General features: G+C 35.9%; 3 protein-coding genes across 5 annotated transcripts in view; 2 read left to right on the forward strand and 1 right to left on the reverse strand.

Moving 5' to 3' along the window:
* The first annotated feature begins 435 nt into the window (after positions 1 to 435).
* tp53inp1 (tumor protein p53 inducible nuclear protein 1) lies at positions 436 to 9,671 on the forward strand. The gene is made up of 4 exons (XM_015357536.2): positions 436 to 651; positions 3,770 to 4,091; positions 5,455 to 5,800; positions 7,007 to 9,671. Exons 2-4 carry the CDS (start codon positions 3,968 to 3,970, stop codon positions 7,254 to 7,256), a joined length of 720 nt encoding a protein of 239 aa, XP_015213022.2. The 5' UTR covers positions 436 to 651; positions 3,770 to 3,967; the 3' UTR covers positions 7,257 to 9,671.
* A 2,046-nt stretch (positions 9,672 to 11,717) lies between these two features.
* ccne2 (cyclin E2) lies at positions 11,718 to 23,495 on the forward strand. Its single transcript, XM_015357471.2, has 12 exons — positions 11,718 to 11,741; positions 12,690 to 12,726; positions 12,837 to 12,912; positions 13,001 to 13,060; positions 13,864 to 14,009; positions 14,580 to 14,715; positions 15,269 to 15,415; positions 16,749 to 16,844; positions 19,556 to 19,690; positions 19,981 to 20,092; positions 20,678 to 20,835; positions 22,376 to 23,495. The coding sequence occupies exons 2-12, from the start codon at positions 12,713 to 12,715 to the stop codon at positions 22,481 to 22,483; spliced, it is 1,188 nt and encodes a 395-aa protein (XP_015212957.2). The 5' UTR covers positions 11,718 to 11,741; positions 12,690 to 12,712; the 3' UTR covers positions 22,484 to 23,495.
* Positions 23,444 to 24,238, reverse strand: part of ints8 (integrator complex subunit 8) — a 38,481-nt gene continuing 37,686 nt past the window's right edge. For all 3 annotated transcript variants that reach the window (XM_069195062.1, XM_069195063.1, XM_069195061.1), the window contains exon 28: positions 23,444 to 23,641. In XM_069195062.1, coding sequence (XP_069051163.1) covers positions 23,525 to 23,641 — 117 coding nt within the window. In that variant the 3' untranslated portion in view covers positions 23,444 to 23,524. The remainder of the gene's footprint in view (positions 23,642 to 24,238) is intronic.

The raw sequence follows: 24,238 nt of genomic DNA on the forward strand, positions 1-24,238 counted from the left end.
GATGCTAGCAGCTAATCTTGAGTGTTTCAATACATATATCAAAATCTTAATACATTTTTTTGCAAATTAATATTGTTAATACACAACGTAGGTAGATCAGGTTGCATTGTTAGATCATGATATTTACATAGTTTACAGAGGTGGGCAAATTATTTTGCCTCGACGTTCCTGTCACTTGTCACCATCACAGCTTCAGAGTTTTCCTCTTAACAGGATCTTCGTGCTTTCATTGTGTTGTCCTTTTCATTATTAACTATTCAAGAAAAAAATATCCAATCTATACAAGCCTCTGGCTCCGATTTAGATCACGTGCGTTAGTGACAGGCTGTCAGAGCACCAGCTCACCATTTATTGGCCAGTTTCAACAGAGTAAAGACCCTCCCATAGGCCGGCCGACATGACGTCACCGGTGATCAGCTGTTAATGTTCCACAACAATAACAAAGAGATCAGTTGGGACCTCGCAAGGGGGAAGCAGGGAAGTTAGTGATTTGAATATCGCCGAAGGGTCCATGAAAATTGAATTTCTTCTAGGAAGAAACTTTATTTTTATACAAGTATACTTTTTCTGATTATTTTTCTACCTCAGAGTCTTACGAATCTTTTCTCCACGGTTTCATCTCGTTTACAAAGGCAGCATTTGTACCCGCAGGTGAGTTCTGCTCTTCGGTGATCCACAAGCAGAAACATGTCCGAACAAGAATCGAAGTGCGGACCAGAGAAGCAGCGTCGTAGTCAGTTGGCCTGAATGATAGTCACTGTACTGACCAGATGTTTCGTGTTAAATTCAAGTTAGGACTTTTGTCAGTTACTGCATTTTGTGTTGCGAATGAGCGTTATTTGACGCGATGAGTCTTCATCTCTATATTAGAGTTACGAGAGTGTTTTTTACGACTGTGAGAAAGTTTGCTGGTGCGGTAGTAAGGTTTATTGATATTTCGTCAAAGCGCTTATGTATAGAGACGAGTTGACAGCGTTTAAACACTTCTACAGTCGTAGTCCGCCCTATGGTGTTGGGTTACTTTTCTGTCTTTCTGGGACCCGACAGCCCTCCTCTGGTAGAAAGTTGCACATTTTGGCTGTGAGCTGTTTTTAAACACATGACTTGAGAGAACCTTTGTGGCTTTTTTTGTTGAGGCTGCGGAGAGTCAAAAATAATTACAGCCTCGGACCCAACTAACAAGACTCGGGCGATTTAACTGTGCAGATGGTTCAGGTCTAATCCCGGATCATGCTAGACACACGTTATTTAATGCCATAACATTTGTATAATCCTCTGTATCTTTACGAACGCCTTGTGGTTAAACAGGAAAACACGTATTTTGCGTGTTTTTATTGCGATCTACCTCTTAATCGCTGATTCTACAGGTCTCCGTGTTTCGGTGTATCATGGTTCAATACTGTCCTTTGATTACAGCGTAAACATGAACAACTCGATTCTGCAGAAAGCTTAGATCAGGTTTGGTGAAGTTAAATCGATATGATTTACTCAGAGTGTATGGTTGGGGTTTTGGCTGTGTCGTCTTTGGTGTGCTGTGTTTGGGTTGTTGTTGTCTGTATGTGACTAGAAGTCTTCTACCTGTGCCATTTTGATCATTTACCAAATTGTCATCACCCTTCTAAAACCACGGTAAATTCCGAGCTTCACAAAAATAAATTTAGATTCGTAACAGTAAAATTAACGCGCCTGAGTTGTAAGATTTGATTTACTGCACCACGAACAGTTCATCTAAAAATGTACCGTTTTGCAAAACTGAAACAGTTCTGCAAATGGATGTCGTCAGGCGGCTTTTAAATTTTATATACAGTATATAATGAGTACCCAGAGCATTAGTATGAAAAATTATCTTGACATAGTTTGGGACTATGTAAGCAGGGTTTCTAAGATGTATGATGTAAAATAATTTGTCAATACTGAAATGCAAACAATTCTTCTATATCGACAAGTTTGTAGGTTCTCGCATACAGGTTGAAAGCACCGCTGTAATACGAGAGAAAAAAAATGCACAGACAGTTTACTGTTGGTGAACAGGTGCAGGGAATTAAACACTGGCATTTTACAGAGATTCACAGTCTTCACTTCCAGTCTCGGCAACAAAGACCCATTTGCACCCGTAAAATGTACAGCTGTTTCTCTGCAGAGATAAGGGGAATACCTTTTGGACAGCCGCCAAGGACATAAGGTCTATTTCTCACTTGGTTACTACAGGCAGACGGACCACCAAAACATTTCGAATTTAGTCATTTTGCATTTCTTCATAGGGGTGGGAGTATTAGTTATTTATTAAGTTTGCTTGTTTCCCGGAACTCTTATGTAAACACATACGGGCAATAGAAGAGACAAACTGTTCCTTCGTGTTTATTTTTAACGTTTACTTTTACAAATGTATACATTGCTGTAAAACAAATATCTAAAAGGCTTACAGTCTATTAAAGACCATTGATACCTTTAATTAAAAACAAAAATGCTCTGTGCGCAACATGTTCACTTAGCATCAAACACTGACTTCATGACTTCTTAAAATATCAGCTTTCTCTTTCAAATTCACCAAGCATTAACATTATTTGAACATAGTAAAAACTATACATATATACAGTTTACAGTGTTAATGTGATTATGCTTAGTACTTTTTATGTGTCATTTATTTCAGCCAAAAGGTGCAATTCAGCTGTAACTCTAGTACTGTACAGTTTTGGCTGTAACTCAGCTGTAACCTGTTTTTATTTCTATTATAGATAACATCTAATGAATAAGGTGATTATCCTCTCTCTTCCTGACAATCATCACACTAGTAGTTTGAATAGGAAAATTGAGCAAAGAAGAAGATTATAGACAAAGACAGGCCAACATCTTGGTAGTACCTTGCAAGTGTATTAACAAGAATTCTACTAATTGTTCTCAGGGACTCTGTATTTACAATATGAATGGGCAATTCATTCTGCACACCTTCAAACCCATTATGTAAAGAAGTACTTCTTGTTTTCTGCCCATAATTCAGTGGCATTCACTTTATGCTGTATTTACAAGTAGGATTATTTTTAATTAAGTTTTTTTTTTCCCCCAGAGTACACCTACAGTGATGTGGTTTTTCCAAAATATTCACAGTAGTTTGTTTAATGTTTTTTTAATGGTATATCTCTGCTTGTTGTGCAGTCCCATGGTAGTTCAAGTTAGATAAGCATGTCCTTTAAAATAAAAATAAAAAAATACTCCTCTAAATTTGGTGTTGAGTGTGGTGTTGTGTACCTGTGCAGAATTGAGATTACTGTGGAGGAGATAGCGAATAAAAACATGTTGAGTTGCAAGCTGCAAACTCCTGGTTCTTCTGTTGCTAAGAATTTAAGTCATTGCTAACTAAACTGCAAGTAGTCTGGCTGTTTGCCAAAAATGGCTGTATGTCTCTTCCAAATTACAGCTTTGTTGCAGATCTGTAGAACCTGTATCTGAGGGCCAGCTGTAGTGTTTTGAACTAAATAGATCTGAACACCAATATTTTTTGTTTTGAATAAAGGTTGGTGAGGGTGGTCTTAACCATTGTTCTCAGCCTTGCCCTGTTCCTTTGTCTTTTGGTTCAAACTGAGCTTCCTCATTCTTTAATACAAGATCTGAAGGTATTTAGTCAAACATCTGGAAGCATTCTAGACTGATATACTGTATTCATTCTATTAGGCAGTAAGTGCTCAAAGCAATATTGTTAAGGTAATGTATTCTACAAAAGCCATTTTAACTTTCTTCTATTTAAAATATGTGTATTTTTTTGTGTGTGCAGGGCTTTGCACATGAGGGCCGAACTGTGAACTTCACCTGGCTTCATCACCTGGCTTCGCTGAGATGAAATTGTATACCCATGCACTTTAGTACCTTTCCAGTTGCCAACCTGAGCAGCCTAAATAGATAACCCAGGAGATTCCGCTTGGCGGCATTGTGAGGGAAAACTGCAACCACAGCCCAGGTTTCCTCCTAAACGATGTTCCAGAGGTTCACCAGTATCCTCTTTGGAGACGTTGCTGAAGATGGAAGCAGCTGTAAGCGAGCACCTGAGTTCAGTGAAAAAGAGGATGATGATGAATGGATTCTTGTTGATTATTTAGGTAAGACATTCGTTTGCATTGGTGTATACTGCCCTAGGAGATGACCTGCTATTATAATTATCAGAAATTGCAAAACATAGGTGGTTTATAAAGCACAGAGAAAGCTGTGCACAGTGCTTCACTGAAATTTGTTACATTTGCAAATGACAGTATGGGAGATTTGCTTTTAAGGACAGTGGCAGTACATACCAGAGGAGACTTAACATTACTAGTGTTCTGTTAGTGCTGTTAAATAATCTCTAACTTTTTAAGTTTCCAGCTTTATCTCTTTTTTTATACCAGTGTGAATTCTTCAGGTGCAGAGAGTGGCATCTTGGTTGCCCTCTTTTGTTTTATTTGACAGACTTATGGATAATTTCCACCCTGCAAGCTAAAAAGAAAGCACATCGTAGGGCGTATGTAATATCAACCATGTTACACAGTGCCATAATTTCTCTTTACCTAGAAAAGCTGTATTTCCTGCTCAGCCTTGTTTTGTACTCTGTAGGGTTTCACCTCTGTACTTTGTTGTAATTATTGTATAAAGGTGGACAGTGAGTCATGTCAGCTCTCAGTTTAATCGTTTTGGGCTTTTAAGGCAGGGTCCTGTGTAGCATGATAGAGAGGTAATAATAGGGATGAAAGAGCAAAATGAAACACTTGGGGATCTTACCTGCTGTTTGAGATTAACAGAATATTTAGAGCCAACAAGAGAGCGATGGTTATCCTGAGGATTATTCAGTACAAAGTATTGCCAGACTATAGTATTACCCAACAATTTGCCTAGGCTACATGTTGAACTTTTTGAAAGTAGTACTGCACTCTGTTTAAGGCAAAATGTAATGAATATGTAAATTCTGGCTAATTTGCAATAAACACATTTTTGTAATTTAAATAATTAATTTCTTCTCCATCCTTTTTCCTTGCTGAGATTTAAATGGTCCAAACATCTTATGATGTACCACAAATATGCATTTTTACTTTAAATTCATGTTTTTGATCCTCAGCATTACAGATTACACAAGTTTCTTGTCTTGGCTTGGAACTTAATTCTTACATTTCTACGGGCCACACATCCGTACAGTGATAACGATTCTGTAGAATTCACAGCTTTTACATAATTTCTCAAACATGTGTCAGACACTTTTCACAGTGCAATAACTACAGGGTTTTAAAACACTTTTTTTCCTCTTTGCCTACATTTTATTTTATTGTGTGTTTTTATACAAGATTTTGTGGCAGTGAACACATTTTACCTTTGCCATTGGATACATTTACTGCAATATTTCAAAGTGCATTCATACATGCTTTTTCATAGTTTTGTTTTGTCTGGTTCAACCCACCCATCTTCATGACTTTTGGTTTTATCCTGTTTCCTTTTCAGACACTTGCACTAACACCTGCAGAGAAGGAGAAAGTGTGGTCTGTGCTCAGGAAGATTCTAGCCTTGATAGCCCAGCACTGTTCTCCTCTATCTCCTCTCTGGCTTCCACCAGAGAACTGGTGGACACTGGTTTCCTCGAGCTGAATCCATGCACTCTAGAAGAGAGCTGGTTTATCACCCCTCCACCCTGCTTCACAGCAGGGGGACAGGCCCCTGGACTGCTGGAGACTAGTCCCATGGAGAACCTGCTCATTGAGCACCCCAGCATGTCTGTCTATGCAGTGCACAACCTGCACAACACCCTGAAGGACACAGCCCGAAGGTCTAGGGATCAGTCCTTCAACAGGTAAGGCAGCTCTGTTATTAGTGGTTAATACTAACTGATTATGTTGATTTAGCTACTTGTTAAGTTCTGTACTAAGTATAGGCCTATTTAATATTTCTATTAATAGTGTTGTCACATAGCAGTAGATCACGCACAATATTTCCAGGTAAGCTAATTGTCAAACAAAATGCTTTTAGTTTTTCAAGTATGCATTCGTGTCATAAAAAGATCGTTGCTACTCTGGAATAGTATTGAAGCATGGCAACGGTGTTTATTCTTGGGCAAAAACAAATGTCCTACAGGGACAGGTTGTGAATAAAGTTATTTTTTTTTATTGTTGAACAGAGACAATGATATTCAATATATTGATTCATACATTCAAAATCCTCAGAAATATTGACCGAATCAACTTAACGGTGAATCGTGAACCAGAGAGTACAAGTGGAAATTAAAACTTTAAATTAGGACAGTGCACTCTTCCTGTTCTCAGTTGTATCACCTGCAATTTATTATTGCAGTGAGAGTCCTGTGACTGAAAATTATACACTGAAAGACTGCACCCAGCAATTCTAGTTGTTCAGTTTACATCCCTTGGCGGTCTGTAGATATCAGTATTTATAAAACATCATGTTTGAGAGGCTCTTGTTGAGTGTATAATGGTCGTCTTAAGATGCATTTCTGTTTTGTAAGAGGCAATAAAGGAATGTGTTTCTCAAAGTCCTAATAATAAATTCAGTTTGTGAATTTCCCACTAAATAGGGCTTCACAATCGAGATTTTTATTTTTCAGCATCATCCACTTTCACATCCACACAGATCTGTGCGCTTGACAAGGTTATGCCTTCATATATTTAACAACAGGATCTCAGTGTTGTAGCCTTTTAGAGATGGCAGGAGTGAAAATGTAAAAAATAATGGACCGCGACAATTTGTTTTTAAACTGAATTATTCTGTTTATATTAAAAAAATATTTTGTGCTCCATCTATGTGAAACACTTGGTAGATAAATCAATTCAAAGTCAATATTATTTTGCGTATCTTTTAAAATCTAGACATTTGGTTCTATAATCAGTCTTTGGCAGGGTTTTAGCTGGGCCTGCAGCGGGTTTGAATGGGTGAGGATTGTGGGTATGTAGGATTTCATTATTTTATTGTTGTTGGTACTGTAGGTGCTATAATGAACCAGTTAACCAGTTTCTGGCTCTCCTGTGTCTTTCTTTCTTTGCAGGATGGAACCACAGAATAGAACTGGTCAGCATATTGGCTGCTATGCAGCTGCACTCAGTGCCCACACCGGTCTCTTTGAACAAGCTAAATATGTCCGGCTTTCTCAGCGTACCAAGGACAATGCAGAAAAGCAACACTTGTCCCGCAGTACCTTGCGCCGTCACAACCTGGTCAGGGATGGTGGCTCTCGACAGGTCAAAAGCAGTGCGGTTTTCGTTCACCAGCCTACTCAGAGGCAGTTTAACTACTGAACTTTGTCTTTCCCATATTTGTGTTTTCTGTAACCGTATTTGTGGTATGTCTTTCACACAGATAAAGAGTCAAGTCATTTAAAGCCGATGCTGTGGATCACTCTACTTTGCGCCATGTTTTAAGTTGAAAACGCCTGAAAGACATTTTGAGCTGTTTGTTGCCTCTTGGTGTTCTTAAAAAAATGTGCCACTCAGTGTGACTGACACCATCTGGCTTTTCTTACAGCTGAAAGGCACCACTTACAAAAAAGCAGAGGGGATCTAGAAACAATAAAATACACAATAAAGATGCCTTAGTGATCTTAGTGGTGTCGAAATGTTTGTGGAACAATTTAAACAGGCATAAACCGTAGTTTTGTTTCCATTTGTTCTTTTGGTATCTGTTTTTTTTTTCCCCTGTGTCCTCTGCAAAGATTTACCTGAACTCTTTGAGAAATTGGTTGTTGCAGTGAGTCAAGCTTGGAGATCTTACACAGGTTATGTTTTAGGGAATTGCTGCAAAAAGTTTGCTGGGTTCACAAAAATAAAAATGGCACCAAACGTGTTTGAAAATGTAACAACTCAGAAATGAGATGGCATGGTTATATATATATATGTGTAAATTATTACTTCAAACTTTTTTTGCTGTCAAGTGCCAGCTCTTAGATCATGCTCCAATAGCTGAGCCTCTCACTTTTATAAAATAACACTTTCACACTATTTGTGAATATAGTGAAATGCTGGATTTTGCTATAACTAAACACTTGGTTTTAATAGTGGACTTTAACTGAAGTATATTTAGAATAAAATATCTTCCAGAAATATTTTTAAAACAATTTAAAAAAAACATTACATATCAGTATGAAGTTGATATATGAGAGGATGATATGTATGAATGAGATATTCGTATTATATTAGTGTGTGTATATGCATGATTGTGTAGAGCTAGACTACATAAATGCGAAAACTTTTCTTAAAGAAGCGTTTAATTGTATCTTTCAGAATATTTATCCTAAATTTGCAATATAATTCTCAGGGTCAGAACGGTTCACTTTACACTTTAATAAGATAAGGATTACTTGATTAGCAGTTCATTGTCTTTGTATATAAGCCTTCCAAATATATCAGTGTAAGTGTATGATATTGCCATGTGAAATTGTTGTAGACCTACAAATATGTGTATCTTTGAGTATATAATGAAACATTTGCTAGCTGGCTTGAGGACTGTGAAGGACTGACTGTACTTTCTTGCTCAGCCTCCTTTAACTTTTAAAATTAGGATTAGCGAACAGATTGCATAAATTTGCTTGTTTTGCTATGATATAATTAATGTATATGTAATTGGATATACAAACTGTACATCATTTTCCACAGTTAAGATGTATAGATTAATCTTTTTTGTGAAATTACTGTTTCATTTTAATGAATATAATTTCTGAACTGTATTTCTAAACCAAAAAGTAGAATACCACTTGAATTCTACAGTAGGCCTATATTTTCTAATGTTTCTGCATTTAGATTTCCTAATGCAAGGATGGCATACCTTGAAACAGAATCTCTGTAAACAGGAAATTAGGTCATTTGAAAAGTCTCTTATCCTTTTAAACATTACTGATATTTCACTTTCAGGTATTTGCCTACTAACTTGGTTGTTATCAAATGTACAGCTTCTGATACATTTGCTTTATATATTTTTTTCTTGTTCTGCATGTTTTAATATGTGAAGTAGTCAATGTTTTAGTACAGTGGTGTTTTATTTTAGAATTGATCCAATACGTCCATTTGCAGAACTGTTTGTTACAGCATATGGTAAATAGAAACAAAGAGATTGGGAGAATGAATTTGAAATCTTCAGTCTGATGTGCTATATTGGAAGGAGCCTTTTTGTGTTTTTCATATGACTTATTTATGTATTTTGTAACAGGGATTTTGTTTTTTGCCTTTAATTTTGTTGTGGACTTTGTGCCTTCCAGGTTAACAGTATGACAATGCATTAATGAAGAACTTGAACTGTCCAAAAGGATGAGACAAATGATAGCAGATTAACTATGCACAAAAGCTTGTTCTGTGAGCCACTTACTCTGTATAGCTTTTATACACAAATGTAGCAAATCTTTGGCCTTTTGATTTTTTGTTAAAAGTGTTTTTGTTAAAGGTGGCGTTTCTCACCAAGTGTTAAATTTGCTTTAGTTAACTGGAATAATGCAGCACTTTGCCAAAAACAAGTGTAGGATTGTTTAGCATTAACTGTTTTTATATTCTAATGGTTCTCATAGTTATTCATTCAGACAGAAAGTGCCATGAGCACTTCTGAAACATTTATGGTCAGAAAGATGTGCAACCGAGAGAGTCTGTTTCAAAACTGTAACCTTTTAAGCACTGTTAGTGTAAATAACATTAACAACCAGTCTTCAATAAATGTCTCATTTAATAAGCTTCCAGTTGTTGCTGTCTCTTCTTTGAAATTCCTTTCTGATTTTCTCTTTTGTACTTATATAAGCCCACAGAACATTATTTGACATTGCTTGTGCACCCTGTAGCTGGAGAGCATGCTTACAAATATTTAAGAAACCATGCTTTCTGCTTACCTGCTTTTTACCGGTAATCATATCCTAGGTTCACTACAGATTTTCTACATTGTACAACCAGCTATGAAAATGCCAAACCACCAAGGACTAAAATAAATGTACTAACAGTATATGTAAAGGTAATGGTACAGCAGAAAGTTGTCAGCTTTTGAGTTGAGGATTGCATAACCAATAGATGTTCTGTTCCACAAACGTTCATTGGACCTTGAATATCATGGTCTGTGGTGTGAGGTGATTTTGGATTATTTCAGCACTATTTAGAACCCTTTAATACTGAATTAACTTCTTAACCATATATCCATATGACATATCTCCAGCACTTTCAGAAAAAAGGTGGAAGCACAAAAAACAGCTTAGAAACTTAGTTGGCCTTACCAGACAACTGAATTGTGAAACCTCCACAGTGAAGCAGTGAAATTTAAGCAAAGTGTTAGACGAGTATGGCGCTATATTGTAGCTAAATCCCTGGCTTCTTTCAAGAAATAGCTGGATGAGATTCTTGGGTGACTTAACTACCACTGGGTTAAATTGATTAGATGGCCTCTCCTCTTTTGTAACCATACCTTTTTTCTATTTGAAACACCTGCAAACCGATCAGAAGGGCAACACATTCCTATGGACAATGACAATGCACATTGGGCGGTGTGTTGGATATTTTATTTCTGTTGGAATGCCTGTCTAGTGTGTCCATCAGGATGTGTTCTCCAGATTCTCATTTATGTGTATCAAAGTTCCTTGCTTGGCAGTGCAAAATTGACATGAAAATGGCGTCTGTTCATTTGCAACCTTCCTTATGTTCTTATTTCATTTATTCAGAAATCGGTAAAACTCGAATTACAACTAAATAAGCTGATGGATATAAAGAGATACAGTACTTCATACTTTGAAGCTAACTTGCCTGGCTAAGGAATTTGCGCTGTCATAACGCCGCTCATTTATGAGCAATGAATCAGGGAAGCTGCTGTAAGCGTGCCGTTGGGAGTGGTCGTGAGGGTTGCTAGAAATGTTGGTATAGAGTTGTGGGCAGCCAGGAAGTATTTATACATAGGAGAGCAGAAATGCAAGATTAGAATTCAACTTTTGTCTAAACTTCTGTTCACCAGCACCATTTGTTGCCTATAATATTGATCTGGTATTATAATATTGTTCGTTCCGTGTTGCGCAGATCTTTACCTTGAAATTCACTATCAACGACCTGCTTCATCAATTTGTCTAGGCCACCGAACAACTAGCCGTTTCCTTTTACTTGCAGCTTTGCAACAACAGAAATATTGCCCGCTACTATCACAAGTCATCTTGTATGCAACGCCAGCACATGAAAACAACAAAAAAAAAGTAATAAGAAAAGCCGATGATAAAGTTGCCTCCTCTCATACAGCTGACTTGGCGCTAAACCACGTGCAAGCCTCTGTTTACATTTTGAGAAGTGTGCACGTTGTGCGCTCTAGCCTAGCTTCTATTGGTTACAATCCGGCTGAACACCGCCTAGTGGGTGGGTCTGATGGTTGATTGCCAAAAGAGAACATCGAGAAATTAAAAATACTATCCGGATTATTATTTTTTAAATAAATGAATAAAAGCATATTAAAAGCGAATCGGTTACGCTTGAATGTAGCAAAACACTCTTATCTACAAATATTTTCTACCCGCTCCCCCGTCTTTAGGGAGGAGTTATGCTGTATTGTTGTGCTGTATTGCTTACTAACGTTTCATTTTTAAAATCTGATAACTATTACGGGAAGCAAAAATAAATGCACAACATTTTAATATCTACATCGCGTAACTTCTTTACATTGTGTATAGGTTAACATACGTTACATGCAACATTATCCAGGGGTACACATGCGCACTAGCCGGGAATGTTGGTAGATATAAGACTTGGCGCCGGCGCCAGCTGATGAGTTCACTTCATTTTCTGGTAAGGCTTGCCGCTTAAGGTTTGCTATATGATCGTTGATATGTTTTTCTTAAAAAAATAATTGCTTACTTTTGCGTGATTTTGATTCTTATTAATACAGGAACACGGGCAGTTAAAAAAAACATAAAGTAAGCTCATTGTAGACGTTTTATGCAATTTGATGAAGGTATCTTAGTTATAATGTACAGTAACAAAATTATTGGTTTCTACACCGTGAAAGCCTTTACTCAAACACGTCTTAAATATGAAATGCTTACAATTATTGTGATGTTTAGGTTGCTGTTTTTTGGGATGGGATTCCCATCACTTGTATTTTGTGAGCTTTTTTGCTACTTTTTGGAGGGACGTGGCGAAATGAAACTACTGATGACCCGCATCAGCAAAACGTAAAATAACTTTTACGTTATTGCTTACTTTATATTGTGATTGCTATACTTTAGTTTAACAGAATAACAAAATCTGCTATATGTTTGTAGAAATGGACGTGTACCTTTTGTGTGTTTTTGACGCCGGGAGGGAAGGTAGTAACGTGACTAAAGGTCCAGTCGTATTCCTACCCGCTTAGAGAAATTGGCGCGGAGCTGACTTTAACAAAATGTAAAAAATATCAATTGAGATTATTTTCCTGGTATTTTGGGGATTTGTGATGCTTTAAGGGTTGAATATTGAAAAGGGCTTAGTGATATTGTTGAATATTCACATGAATAAGGCAATTTTATTCCAAGTGTCTGGAGCTCTTTTACAGAGTCGTCACTTGCTTTACCGCCGCAACGGCCTACGTGTGCATTGTATGAAAGATTTTTTGAGACATCCTCTCGTGAAGTTACTTTAAAATGTTTATAAACTCAGCGGAAAGTTTGTTTAGGGAGACACTTTGTTGCTAAACGTGCTATATTCCACATATTGTTTGTTATAATGTAATTTCTTTCTTTCCCTTACTGGTGCCAGAAGCAAGATTTGTAACTACAAGGATGTCAAGGCGCAGGTAAAATTACAATATTGTTAACGGTTACGTATGTTCTATTCTTATGAATACGTTTGTTAAAATATTTCTTAAAACATACTAAACTTTAGATTTACCTTCTTCATTTGCAGTGGCCGCTTACAATCTAGAAACGAAAACATTACAAGTCCTCCTATTGCCAAGGTTACAAGAAAAAGAAAACCGGAGGTTAGTGCCCGCAGTATCGAATTCAAATGTTTAATAAATTTAACATTCAGACGTGTGTAAGTGTACAATATCTTCTGTGTTTTAAAAGGAATGCAACAAAAAGAAATCGGAACAAGCTACGATCAAAAGGCAAAGTTATGCGATACAGGTAAGGAAATTGTTCATTGTGCTTGTGAGGTATTCCGTATGACTTGTGAGGTTTACTTATCAACAGCATCAATATAGAAATATGTATTTTTGTAGCATCTATAAGGAGATAAAATGCTGTCTTACAAATAGGTAAACGGAACGAATTCAGGATGTTTGCTTGTTTTCCTAACATTGAACAATGGGGGGGAAAATAAACAATTTTCGAATATGAAATGCGGGTTTGCGGTCAGCAGCGGTAGTTCTTGGAGGCCACAGAGCATCTGACAGTGTGTTACTGAGTAATTGTGTCAAAACGTCGCTGTTGCTGTATGCGCCTTGGCTATGTATCTATCAGAGCTACTCCAGTTTGGGCCCTCCCATTACAGCCCAGTTTACCCGCCTAATCCTAATCGCATTCTTTGTTGCTGCATTTATTATTACATTGAAATATCACTGTATAACATATGCAGAGTTTATTTTTTGAAGTACTGTATATTGTTGGACTGTTTTTCCTGCCAAATTATTTTATTATATTTTTGAATTTCGACTTGCAAGGTAATTATGTTCATTTGCCACCATTAACAAAGCTCATGGAAAATAAAATGAAGGGATGTTATTTTAAGATAATGGGTAAATTTCAGGTTTAACTCCATGAAGACCTAAATGACTCCTGATTAATAATTCATGTGAATGTGTCTCGGGCACCTTTTTGGAAAGGTTTATTTAGCATATCGGGAAGCTCAGCTCAACTTGATATACGTGTCTGTGTTCACTGCTGCTTGCTGTTCAGTGAAGTATTTACTGAAAAGTTCTCCTTTGCAGAATCGATGGGCACCTGGAGAGATCAGTCCTTGCACCTTTATTGAAACGCCACACAAGGAATTGGAGACCACTCAGGACCTGTCTAGTTTCAAGCAGTTCCGATTCAAAAATCTTTTCATAAAACCTTCACCTTTGCCCTGTCTCAGGTAGATTACATTTTTTTGGCTTTTTATTGTGTTGTTGAAGTTTCCTGAGGATGTGAATGTAGCCATTCTGTTTTTTTTAGTGATGGTGATAAGTTTTTTTTTTCATTCACTTCACTTTAACAAGACAAAGAATTGCCCCAACTCTTTGTGTAAGGTTCCTATCCCATGTCCTGTTTGGTGTTTTTATTGATTTGTTTGTACTTAAAAATTTTTAACTCACTTCAGAACTCACCTGCTACCACATACATTAAAAACAAATATGAAATCACAGCATCCACCAAATGTATTATTTGTCCTAATTTTTAACATGGAGTTAATTACTTGGCTTGTTAAAATGTGATTAAAAACAAATATGACGTGTTTCTTTATGTGTATCTGTGCTAACTTGCTTAAAAGGTATAGATCATATTTGAATATGCATGCCACTCTTATGTAGTGCACAGTAACCTTGTCAAGTTCTAGGCTTTGTAGAACTATTATTTCAAATGTTTGTAGACCCTTTTACTTCTACATGCTTATTAGTACCGTGTTCATATGATAAGTGATGAAGTTGAGGGTTTTGATTGACAGCTGGGGGAGTTCAGAGGATGTGTGGATTAAGATGTTGAACAAGGAGCTGAAATACGTCCATGACAAGAGCGTCCTGCATCAGCACCCAAGACTGCAGCCAAAGATGAGGGCCATTCTGCTGGACTGGCTTTTGGAGGTGCGCAATGAGCAGCCTGTTTGAGCCACCAAGTGTTACAGTAACCACTCTAATTTTGGGCAGAAATATGCAATTGTGGTCGTTTCTCCGAAATTTAGTTAGGCAAGTTGTGAATCTGAATCTGAATCTGAATCTGAATTCCACAGCTTTTGTGTTTTGAGTAGTGCACTTCATTTAAAGTTTATGCTCCCATAAAAACAATAAAAATTCCATTATAAATCTCAGCTGTCAATGTAAGGGAGAATTTGTTCTCAATTCATTCATTAAGTAAAGCATTCAACAAATTTCCACATCAGTGATATTTTTGTTATTGTTCATACACAACATCAGTGAGATGCAGACTAAACAAAAGGCCTTTTCTTAGTCTATGAAAACGGTAGAGTGATGATAACTCAGTACAGCCACATTGTACTATAGACTGCAGTACATTTCTTATTTCTGTCCCTCCTGTACATTATTATTATTTTCAGTTCTATCAAAATGTTAACTAACAATGCTTGCAGTTTTTATATTGAATTCATTTTTCAACTTATCTTTTACAAAATGTTTCCAGGTAAGCGAGGTTTACACTCTGCATCGAGAAACGTTCTACTTGGCACAAGACTTTTTCGACAGGTTCATGCTGACACAAGAGAACATCAACAAGAACAGGCTGCAGCTTATCGGCATTACCTCCCTCTTCATTGCCTCCAAAATAGAGGTAATCTTCTCTTTTTTTTTTTGTAGACGTTTTTCTCCTTCATCAAGGAGAGCAGATTAATTGGCCCGGGTGTGAGTGTCCCAAATTGACACAAGAGGTACATATTGCCATAAAGGCATCAACGTCTTGTGTATACACATTGGTTTTATGGTTTGGTGCTTAATAGTGGTCTTAGGCCAACATATTGTTCCTGATCATGAAGACAAGACAAGACACTACGTGGAGATTGATATACTAGTATGGAGTTTGAAGGTTGATAGTGTGTGCTTTACAGTACAGAAAACAGTAGCTGCTCCTGTTTTATTAATGGTTCCTTCACTGTACAAAGCTGGTTTTAAGTGATAGTTGTTAGTTATATGGTACATCAGCCATATGTCTGGTATCACTCACTGCATGCAATGTATTACTTTTTTTTCCCACAATTTCTTCCTCGGATTTTGGAAATCATTTGTATATGTCTTTCCTAGCATAACCCATACAGCTTTTTTTCTGTAATTTTGATACAATCCCTGTTATTTTATGTGAAGGGATGTAGATTGTTGTTGGTCCTGTACAGTGTGCTCTCTGCATAGCTTACAGTTCTTTCTGCATCTTGAATAATTGTATTTTTAAAATAGCTTATATAACTGCACATTATACATTAACATAAACCATCATGAACTATTGCTAAAACACATTACAGGACTTTCAAATAACTTTTTTAATCAAGAATGTACATTTTGATATGAACTCCATGAAGCAAAAGTATTACTGCTGCATCAAATATTGGAAAACAGTGTTAAAAAATTGCTTTAAGTCCTATAACGGGGTAACAACCTAGAGTAAAAATATAAGGCTGAAAAGCAGTGCTTAAGAACAGGTTTTAATCATCTTTTTAAAAATAAAGGTGTGATTTTTTTGCCATTCCACAAGTATTAAATAAAAAGTGAATTTGGTCTCATTTTTAAAAAAGAAAAACGACAACTTTCAAATATTGGTAACCTGAATATAAATACAATAGTCAATAAGGTATGTACTCATGGCTAGATATTCACATGCACTCCCACTTAATATTTTAATGTTGGAAAAATCGTACATTTTTATTAAAATAACTGTGAGAACCAAAATAACTTGTTAAATTATTGTAGGTCTAGAAGAGAACCTTAGAAAGGTTCAAAATAACCCAGCTTTAAACTTAACATTAGCAAGGAATGTGCACTAATGAAGAGTTTTCATCATCTAGTTGGTGTGAATTATTGTCTTTCTGCTCTGTTTTTAGGGTACATCTCCTTTTCAGCCACTCCCGTCACCTTTTGTCATCTTACAATGTGTTTGTCTTGTGTTTTTGTTTTAGGAAATCTATCCTCCCAAGCTGCATGAGTTTGCATATGTCACAGATGGTGCCTGTTTGGAGGATGAAATCGTAGACATGGAACTGATCATGTTAAAGGTGACTGCTAATATATTTGTTGAAATGAAAAACTTTAAATACTGATAGAACATGTTTTGCATGCAACATTGAATAGGAGTCATCCATCGTAAAGTGGTCTGCTTTGTCCGTTTTATTGATTCCACCTCCTGCATTTTTAAGTTTTTAAGACTACATAATTAAACATTTTTTTAAAATTATATCATAATATGTACAAAAATATTGCAGTTATAGCGTGTAATCATTTTTTATACATTTAATCATGTCATGACAAAATCAGATCATGCCTGATTTAAGTGAAGACCAAACTATTAGAAAAAAAGTGAAAGACTTTTAGGTACTGGTGCTTACATGTAAGTGTCTTATGTGGTTCTGCAAAATATCTTTCCAAAAATATGTACAGTTTTATTTAAATAATTTAAAAATTTGCATTGATCATTCTAAAACACTAATGACTTGGACTGTGATGGCAGTGATTTTTTAAAAAAAATTCTTTCAGCACATTTATTTTGAAAGGATTTGCAAGATAATTAGCCTGATGATCAAGCAGATCATGAGCTCTGATGATGGCAGTTACTAACCTCAATATGAGAATCCTATGAGCGATTACATGTGCATGTAAAGAGCCACAAAAAACTCATTTAATTAATTCAACTAATTAGTTATGGTACCATTTGTTGTATCAATCCAATAAAACAGTGCTGGTTACATTGAAGTACTCATAGTGGACATAGTATAGTGGGCATTTGAAACATATACGTTTGTTCCAGTAATGCAGAATTGCAGACATTTTTATACAACTGTAACACTTTCCGCTCCCATCAAGGGGAAAAATAATTTCATTTGGTATCTTGTAATTATGATTATACATATTATGTATAATATGGTGCAATGACAGCACCAACCACTCAGCTTGAACTTTGGGTTTGGTGTTAATGACCATCTCCAGCACTGCAGAATGTGCATTTAACTGGAGTTTATTCATAATGAAATGTTACAATTTGTAACTAATGTAAACAATTATAACTGTTGCATTTTAGTGACATAATTGTCTCATACTTAAGCGATAACATATGAATTTTCCTTGATTGCAGCAATGCTCTTTCGTATTTAGTAAGAATGACTGGGGTGTACAAATGTTCTCTGAACATCCTGCACAAGAGTTTGTATAGTGGTAATTCTAACTTGTATGTGCTTTTTTTTTCACTTCACAGTGATACTTTATTTTCTTCTTTATACAGAAAAAAACTGTGGCGCTCATCTACAAAAATTGTAACCATGTTTTAATCTATTGTTACAAAAGAGAGAGAATTACAGAAATAATCAAGTGTGATAATCGGATATCAATTTTAACAATCATAACCCCCAAATTGTAAAAGCTATGCCAAGAACATACCTGAGTGGTTGGTATAATTAGAGGCACTTCTTTGTTTTCCAGTATAGCTTTGGTGAAAAGAGTAATAAATCCGGTGTACCAATTTAAACACATATTTATTAATAGTGACAAGGACACTAAACAACACACAATATACAAGTTACTCTATTTACAAATAAGGTATCTCGGGGGGCCAATGTCCTGACCACCCTAAAAAAACCCAGACAGCTACCAAGTATATGACACGGTACACATGCCAAAAAGACAGATGAACCTGCCTTATCCACTAAACAGAATACAACCTAGAGTTAAATCTCTATAAATCCAGACACAAAATGAATGGGAACCTATCTCCCTGCTCTAACAATGCATCCACTAACCCATGGTCTGGATAGGCCATTTTTAACTTTATTCTTTTTCCAGGAAATCTAAAAACAACACATTCGCAAGCTCTCTTATAAGGTTCAAACACTTAACTCAAATCTGATCTTAAAGGTTGATGGGAACAAGAACCTCGCGTTTGTATATGAATAACTCAGTATACATTTCACTTCCTTTCTTGTTTTGAAGAGAAATGCTCATGTTGACACTAGATAGGTGTTTGACACTAACACTAACTGTAATTTAGATCCAAATGTTTTAGCTTTATGGATGTGTGTAGACAAACTTATGATGTTACATTGTTTCTGTCTGACAGATTGACTGAATTTGACTACACTTAATATTGACTGCTCATTTACTTTGCAATGTACCTTGAGTTGCTGTGATTTTGTTTTTAAAGAATATAATTGATATAAAAAGAAATGTTTCTTCTCATGTTGTTGTACAACAACAAAATAGTAGAAACCTAGTTATTAAAGTAGAAAGTACTAATAAAGAATTATTTAGAATGATGGTATTTTTATTACTGATATTAATATTAAAGTAGAAAGTACTACTGGAGCCATTGATTAAATTCTTAATGTTCATAATGTGTATTTATCTCTATCATGATGATGATCATCTAGTAACACCCACATTGTGTCTAAGATCTTGGAAACCCTACAGTGGACATAAAGATCAAAAGTATGAACTGGTAGAGGATTTGGTTAATTGTAAAAACATGGCTAGTTAGTGGACAAGGTAGTACAAAAGTCATGTTAAACCGCAACAAAGTCCTGTTTTATTGTGTTCCAAATAGGGATAAAAGGCTCTGAGCTTAAGTACTTTTAAGATTAAAATGGATCATTGAAGCAGTTCCAGCTTATACAAAAAATACGTTTTATTACATTCATACAGAGCATAGATGTGCCATATACAGTGTGTATATATATATAAACTACTGAATTACAACTTAATTTTCTTTTTTTTTTGTCAGGCACTCAACTGGAATCTCTGTCCTGAGACTGTCATCTCATGGCTGAAACTGTATATGCAGGTGGAGTCTTTGACAGATGATCCTAATGTTTTACTACCTCAGTTTTCTCAGGAGACTTTCATACAGATCACACAGGTAATTATATCAGTCATTACATTACCAATTAACCTGTAGAAACAGTCTCTACATTTATAAAATACAAATGATTATTTTGAGGAAGTACACCAACTGATGTGTTATGTATATTGCATTTAACGGGAATGTACATAACGTATGTTAATTTAATTTTACATTAGTTTAAATTGAAGTTATATTATGCTAGTTTCAGTGATACTTAATTGTGTATTTTTAAGAAGAAATCAGCAGTTTTGCCTTTTTTCATTTGTTTTTTTAATGTGTTAATTTTCTTGATTTTCTTTCTTTAGCTTTTAGACTTGTGTATACTTGATATCAATTCTTTGGACTACCAGTATGGGATATTGGCAGCAGCTGCATTTTACCACTATACTTCATTTGAAGTAGTTCAAAAAGTGTCAGGTACGTTTTTGTTATTTTAGTGCTATTTTTTAATAAATATTTCTTGAATTTCATTAATGCAAATTTGTAATTGTCAGTTACATATATTGGTATTCTGAATTTAACTAAATTATGTATTGTAGGTTAGCTAAGATTAAGCTTTGTGAGCTGTAACACAATGCGATAAGCGGAACAGTACTGTAAATACAAAGGTGAATAATAACATCTAAATTTGTCAGGAGATGATCAGAGAAAGCATTTCTCATGTTATTAGGTCTGGTTTTTCCACAGGAGTTTAGAGGACAGTGTTGGATTCTGTTGATGAAAACACTTATTTTGGGGAAAGTGTCAAAAGTAAATATCACTTTCTTAGAACCTCAGGTCTGATTTGCTTCAGCCTGTGGACCAAAAAGAATTAATGCCAAGTGAGTTCTTGGCAGGAATTGTAATTGCTACAACTCAAACTACAGAATAATGCATTTTAATTCCCTTATCTAGTTTTTCTTAGAATACAAGGATTGGCCTGGCCAAAATAAACAAAAGAAGGCCATTTGGTCTTCCGGTCAGAATCACAGTGTGCTTACAAAATGCTTTTGTATTTTTAAGGCTTAACGTGGAAAAGTATTTCAAGCTGTGTGAATTGGATGGCTCCCTTTGCGATGACTGTGAGAGAGGGTCCCCCAGCACAACTGAAAGGTTTCAAAAAGGTCTCTGCAGAGGACAGGCACAACATCCAGACACACAGAGATTACCTAGCTATGTTGGTAAGTATTGGCCATATTGGTAAATGAGATTTGTTAAGGCTTTGAATGCCAAGAATGTTCTGAAGGCCCTTGACTTATTTGGCTAAACTGGAAATTGGAAGTTTTCAGACCTAACCTATTGCCCTGAAAATTAATTAAAAAGTCAATCAAAATTGGGGATCAGACATGAGGAGTATATTTAAAAGTCATATTATTAAGGTAGTTGGCAACTTAAAAGCAAGTGTTTTTATAGTTTTTCATTAAACAAACAGCCCCATTACTAGCAAGTGCTACAAAATTAAAATTATAGTAGGCAAGCATAAAAACATTATCTATACAATTGTATTACTTAAGCTCAAAAGGGCACAACTGATTGTCTGTCAATCTGATTGTCCCTCACGTGCCTGATTGAACCTCTTATTTAGGGCACAATTCCCCAATACACCAACATCAAACATCAAGCTCTATAGAGCAGTCAGATTGCTGGCTCTGCGTTACCTCTCGACCGCAAGCTTTATTAATTTTAGCATTGAACATTGATCTAGAGGTGACTTTTTCTCTCAAAGCTCTGCACTTGCATTCCGTCATGTGTGCTCACTGCAGCACCTTCAGTGTAATTCTGTACTTCATTCTGTTTATTCTGCGGTGTATTTTGCATTGTAGCTAATTGCTACAATTCAGACTTGTGGGTTGCAGTTGACTTGATGTGTGGAGCCGAGAGTGTTCTTTGGTAGCTCTTATTAGTGTACTGTAGAAAAATGGCCATTGAATGAAAATACTGTTTGATTTAAGGTTTTGTTTATGTGTATATTTAAGGAAACCAGAAGCAATGGGCATTATGAACTGCTGCATCACACTGCAAGTAGGGGTGCCAAGTCCTGGAGTCTTGCTTCCTCTACACATACTCATTTCAGTTTAGAACTGAACGTACCAAGTGACTTTTGTTGAACCAGTTTGACACATTTTTCCAGCTATAAAGGTTTGCGTATTTAGGTCTATAAAACCTGCTGAAAACATACACTGAAAGACCCAGGACTGGACCAGGTAGCACCGTAGAATGTCATCAATAGGGCTTGTGCTGGCTCTCATACAAAAACTATTGAGTAACGCAGTAAATGTGATAAAACATTTACTGTGTTAATTGGCAGAGCGGTGGCTCTGTGGTTAAGGATCTGCGCCTGTGGCTAGAAGGTTGCCGGTTCAAATCCTGCAGCCGGCAGAGAAATCCTACTCTGTTGGGCTCCTGAGCAAGGCCCTTAACCCTAGCTGCTCCAGGGACGCTGTACCCTGTGCTCTGACCCCAAGCTTCTCTCCCTGTCTGTGTGTCTCATGGAGAGCAAGCTGTGGTATGTGAAAAGACTAATTCCAAATGCAAGAAATTGTATATGGCTAATGAAGTGATCTTATCTTATCTTAAAACAGGATGATAATGATAGCTACTGTAAGCATGCTATTAAATTAAATCTACTATTGTTTTTGAAGCACGAGGATTAGGGTAGAGATATGGTGTAATGGTTAACAGGAAATATGTATATACAAATAAATGTTTTACTCTTTTCAGAATGTAGCTCACCAAAAGCTGCAAGAGAATCTAGGACGATTATCACCAGTGTCAGTGGGAGGAATCCTGACTCCACCAAAGAGCACAGAAAAGCCAGCTACATACTAAATAAGGAGCTCTCAAAGGAATAACAAGGATTTGTCAAATTTGTGATTGTTAATAAAGAAAATCCCAGAACACTTTTATTTAAAAAGAAACATATTCCGTTGAGGTTGTATACAATACTTCATGGATTTATTGTGAATTTTAATGTATTTATGCTGTACTGAAAATCAGACTGGGTTGACGTGTGAAGTTCTTTACCAAAACTAACATCAATGGTAAATATATGGTCTTTTTTTTTAACAAAAGATCATAAGTAGGTACGTAATTGTGGGTTAGCGTTGCATTAACTTGGTGCAGTATTTCTCGAGCTTTTAAAGGAATATTTAAAGTAGTATGATAAGTATGTCTTAACTGTGAAAGTGCATTTAGGATTCTTATATGTTGATCTTAACTGTCATGATGAGATTAATTCACTTCCTTGTACAGGGATATACAGTACATTGATGCTGTAACTATTCTTTGTACACCAGCCACACATGCAATTTTTAGCTGAGCATTCTTGTGCAGAAATGTAATTCCTGGAAGACTTGATTTTTGTAAAAAATGTGCAAGACTGTTAAGGGTATTTATCTTTTTTGTTATTATAAATGTTATTAGTCCTACATCCAGTGTTAATCTATATTAACAATTAAATAACTTTTTTAACTTAATATCATTGCCACTAGCACATATTTAACGGAAAGTACAGGTATAGGTTTGGGTTTGATACCTGTATCTCGTCAACCCTTGCCTACAGCGATAATGTGATGGGCATGGAATTTTGCCCTCTAAACTTAAAGTATTTTCATTACATCAACAACCCTCTCAGGACTTCTAGTTCATGACTTGGTTTAGCTGCACTATAAATTGTTACTTGTTTCAAGGCTAGCAAAATTGGTCATGCTGACCTACTACACATGTTATAAGAAATGCTAATTCACTTGACTGTAAATATGTATACATGTACATAAAACAATGCCAGAATTGTATGTTTTAATGTTTATTTTCTAATGTGTAATAAAATATGTATACAGTAGCTTTTTTTCTGTACTCATTACATGCTCTCTAAAAATATAACTTTGCCATAGCCTGAAGAAACTTCTTTTTCCTTTTCTGGGCAGCAAGCTGCAGCACTTCCTCAGGGTTACTGGCATTCAGCTCAGTCTGTCCAATCGCTTTTATCTGAAAACAAAAAGACTGTATCACTACACACTGGCATATTTTTACAATTCAATTAATAAATTGCAAGATTTATTATAAAGTTGTACATCAACTTAAGGTCTGAAAATAAATAATCCAAAAACAATTTTGTTACTACCACTTTCAAGTTTGAATTATTCCTTTGTTACATTTTTAATGCTTCTGCATAAATGTCCAGTCTGAGCAGTAACTGATATAAAGCAACTTTTTGTTCTATTTTATTTAAATTAGAATTGCAATTTTATTTACAATTTTCATTATTTGCTCACAGTAACAGTATCCATTCCCCCATGTCCCTGGACAGACTGAGAAAGTAATTTGGAGGCATGAACTATCAAATCATTATAAAGGGCGCAGTGTTGCAAAGATGAGATAATGCAGCTGACAATCTCCGGTTGTTTAATGCCACAAAGTGAAACCAAATCAAAAATGTTTGCATTTTGCATGTTTTCAATTGAATAAATTTACCTGATTTTTATTGAATTCCTTTGAAAAATAAGAATTTATGATCAACTCACTTTAGTGGTGGGTACAGTAAAATTAACAAATGCAGACACTTTAGCAACAACAGGGCAAATG

The sequence above is a fragment of the Lepisosteus oculatus genome, chromosome 10 (assembly GCF_040954835.1).
Source record: "Lepisosteus oculatus isolate fLepOcu1 chromosome 10, fLepOcu1.hap2, whole genome shotgun sequence".
Classification (NCBI taxonomy): Eukaryota; Metazoa; Chordata; class Actinopteri; order Semionotiformes; family Lepisosteidae; genus Lepisosteus; species Lepisosteus oculatus.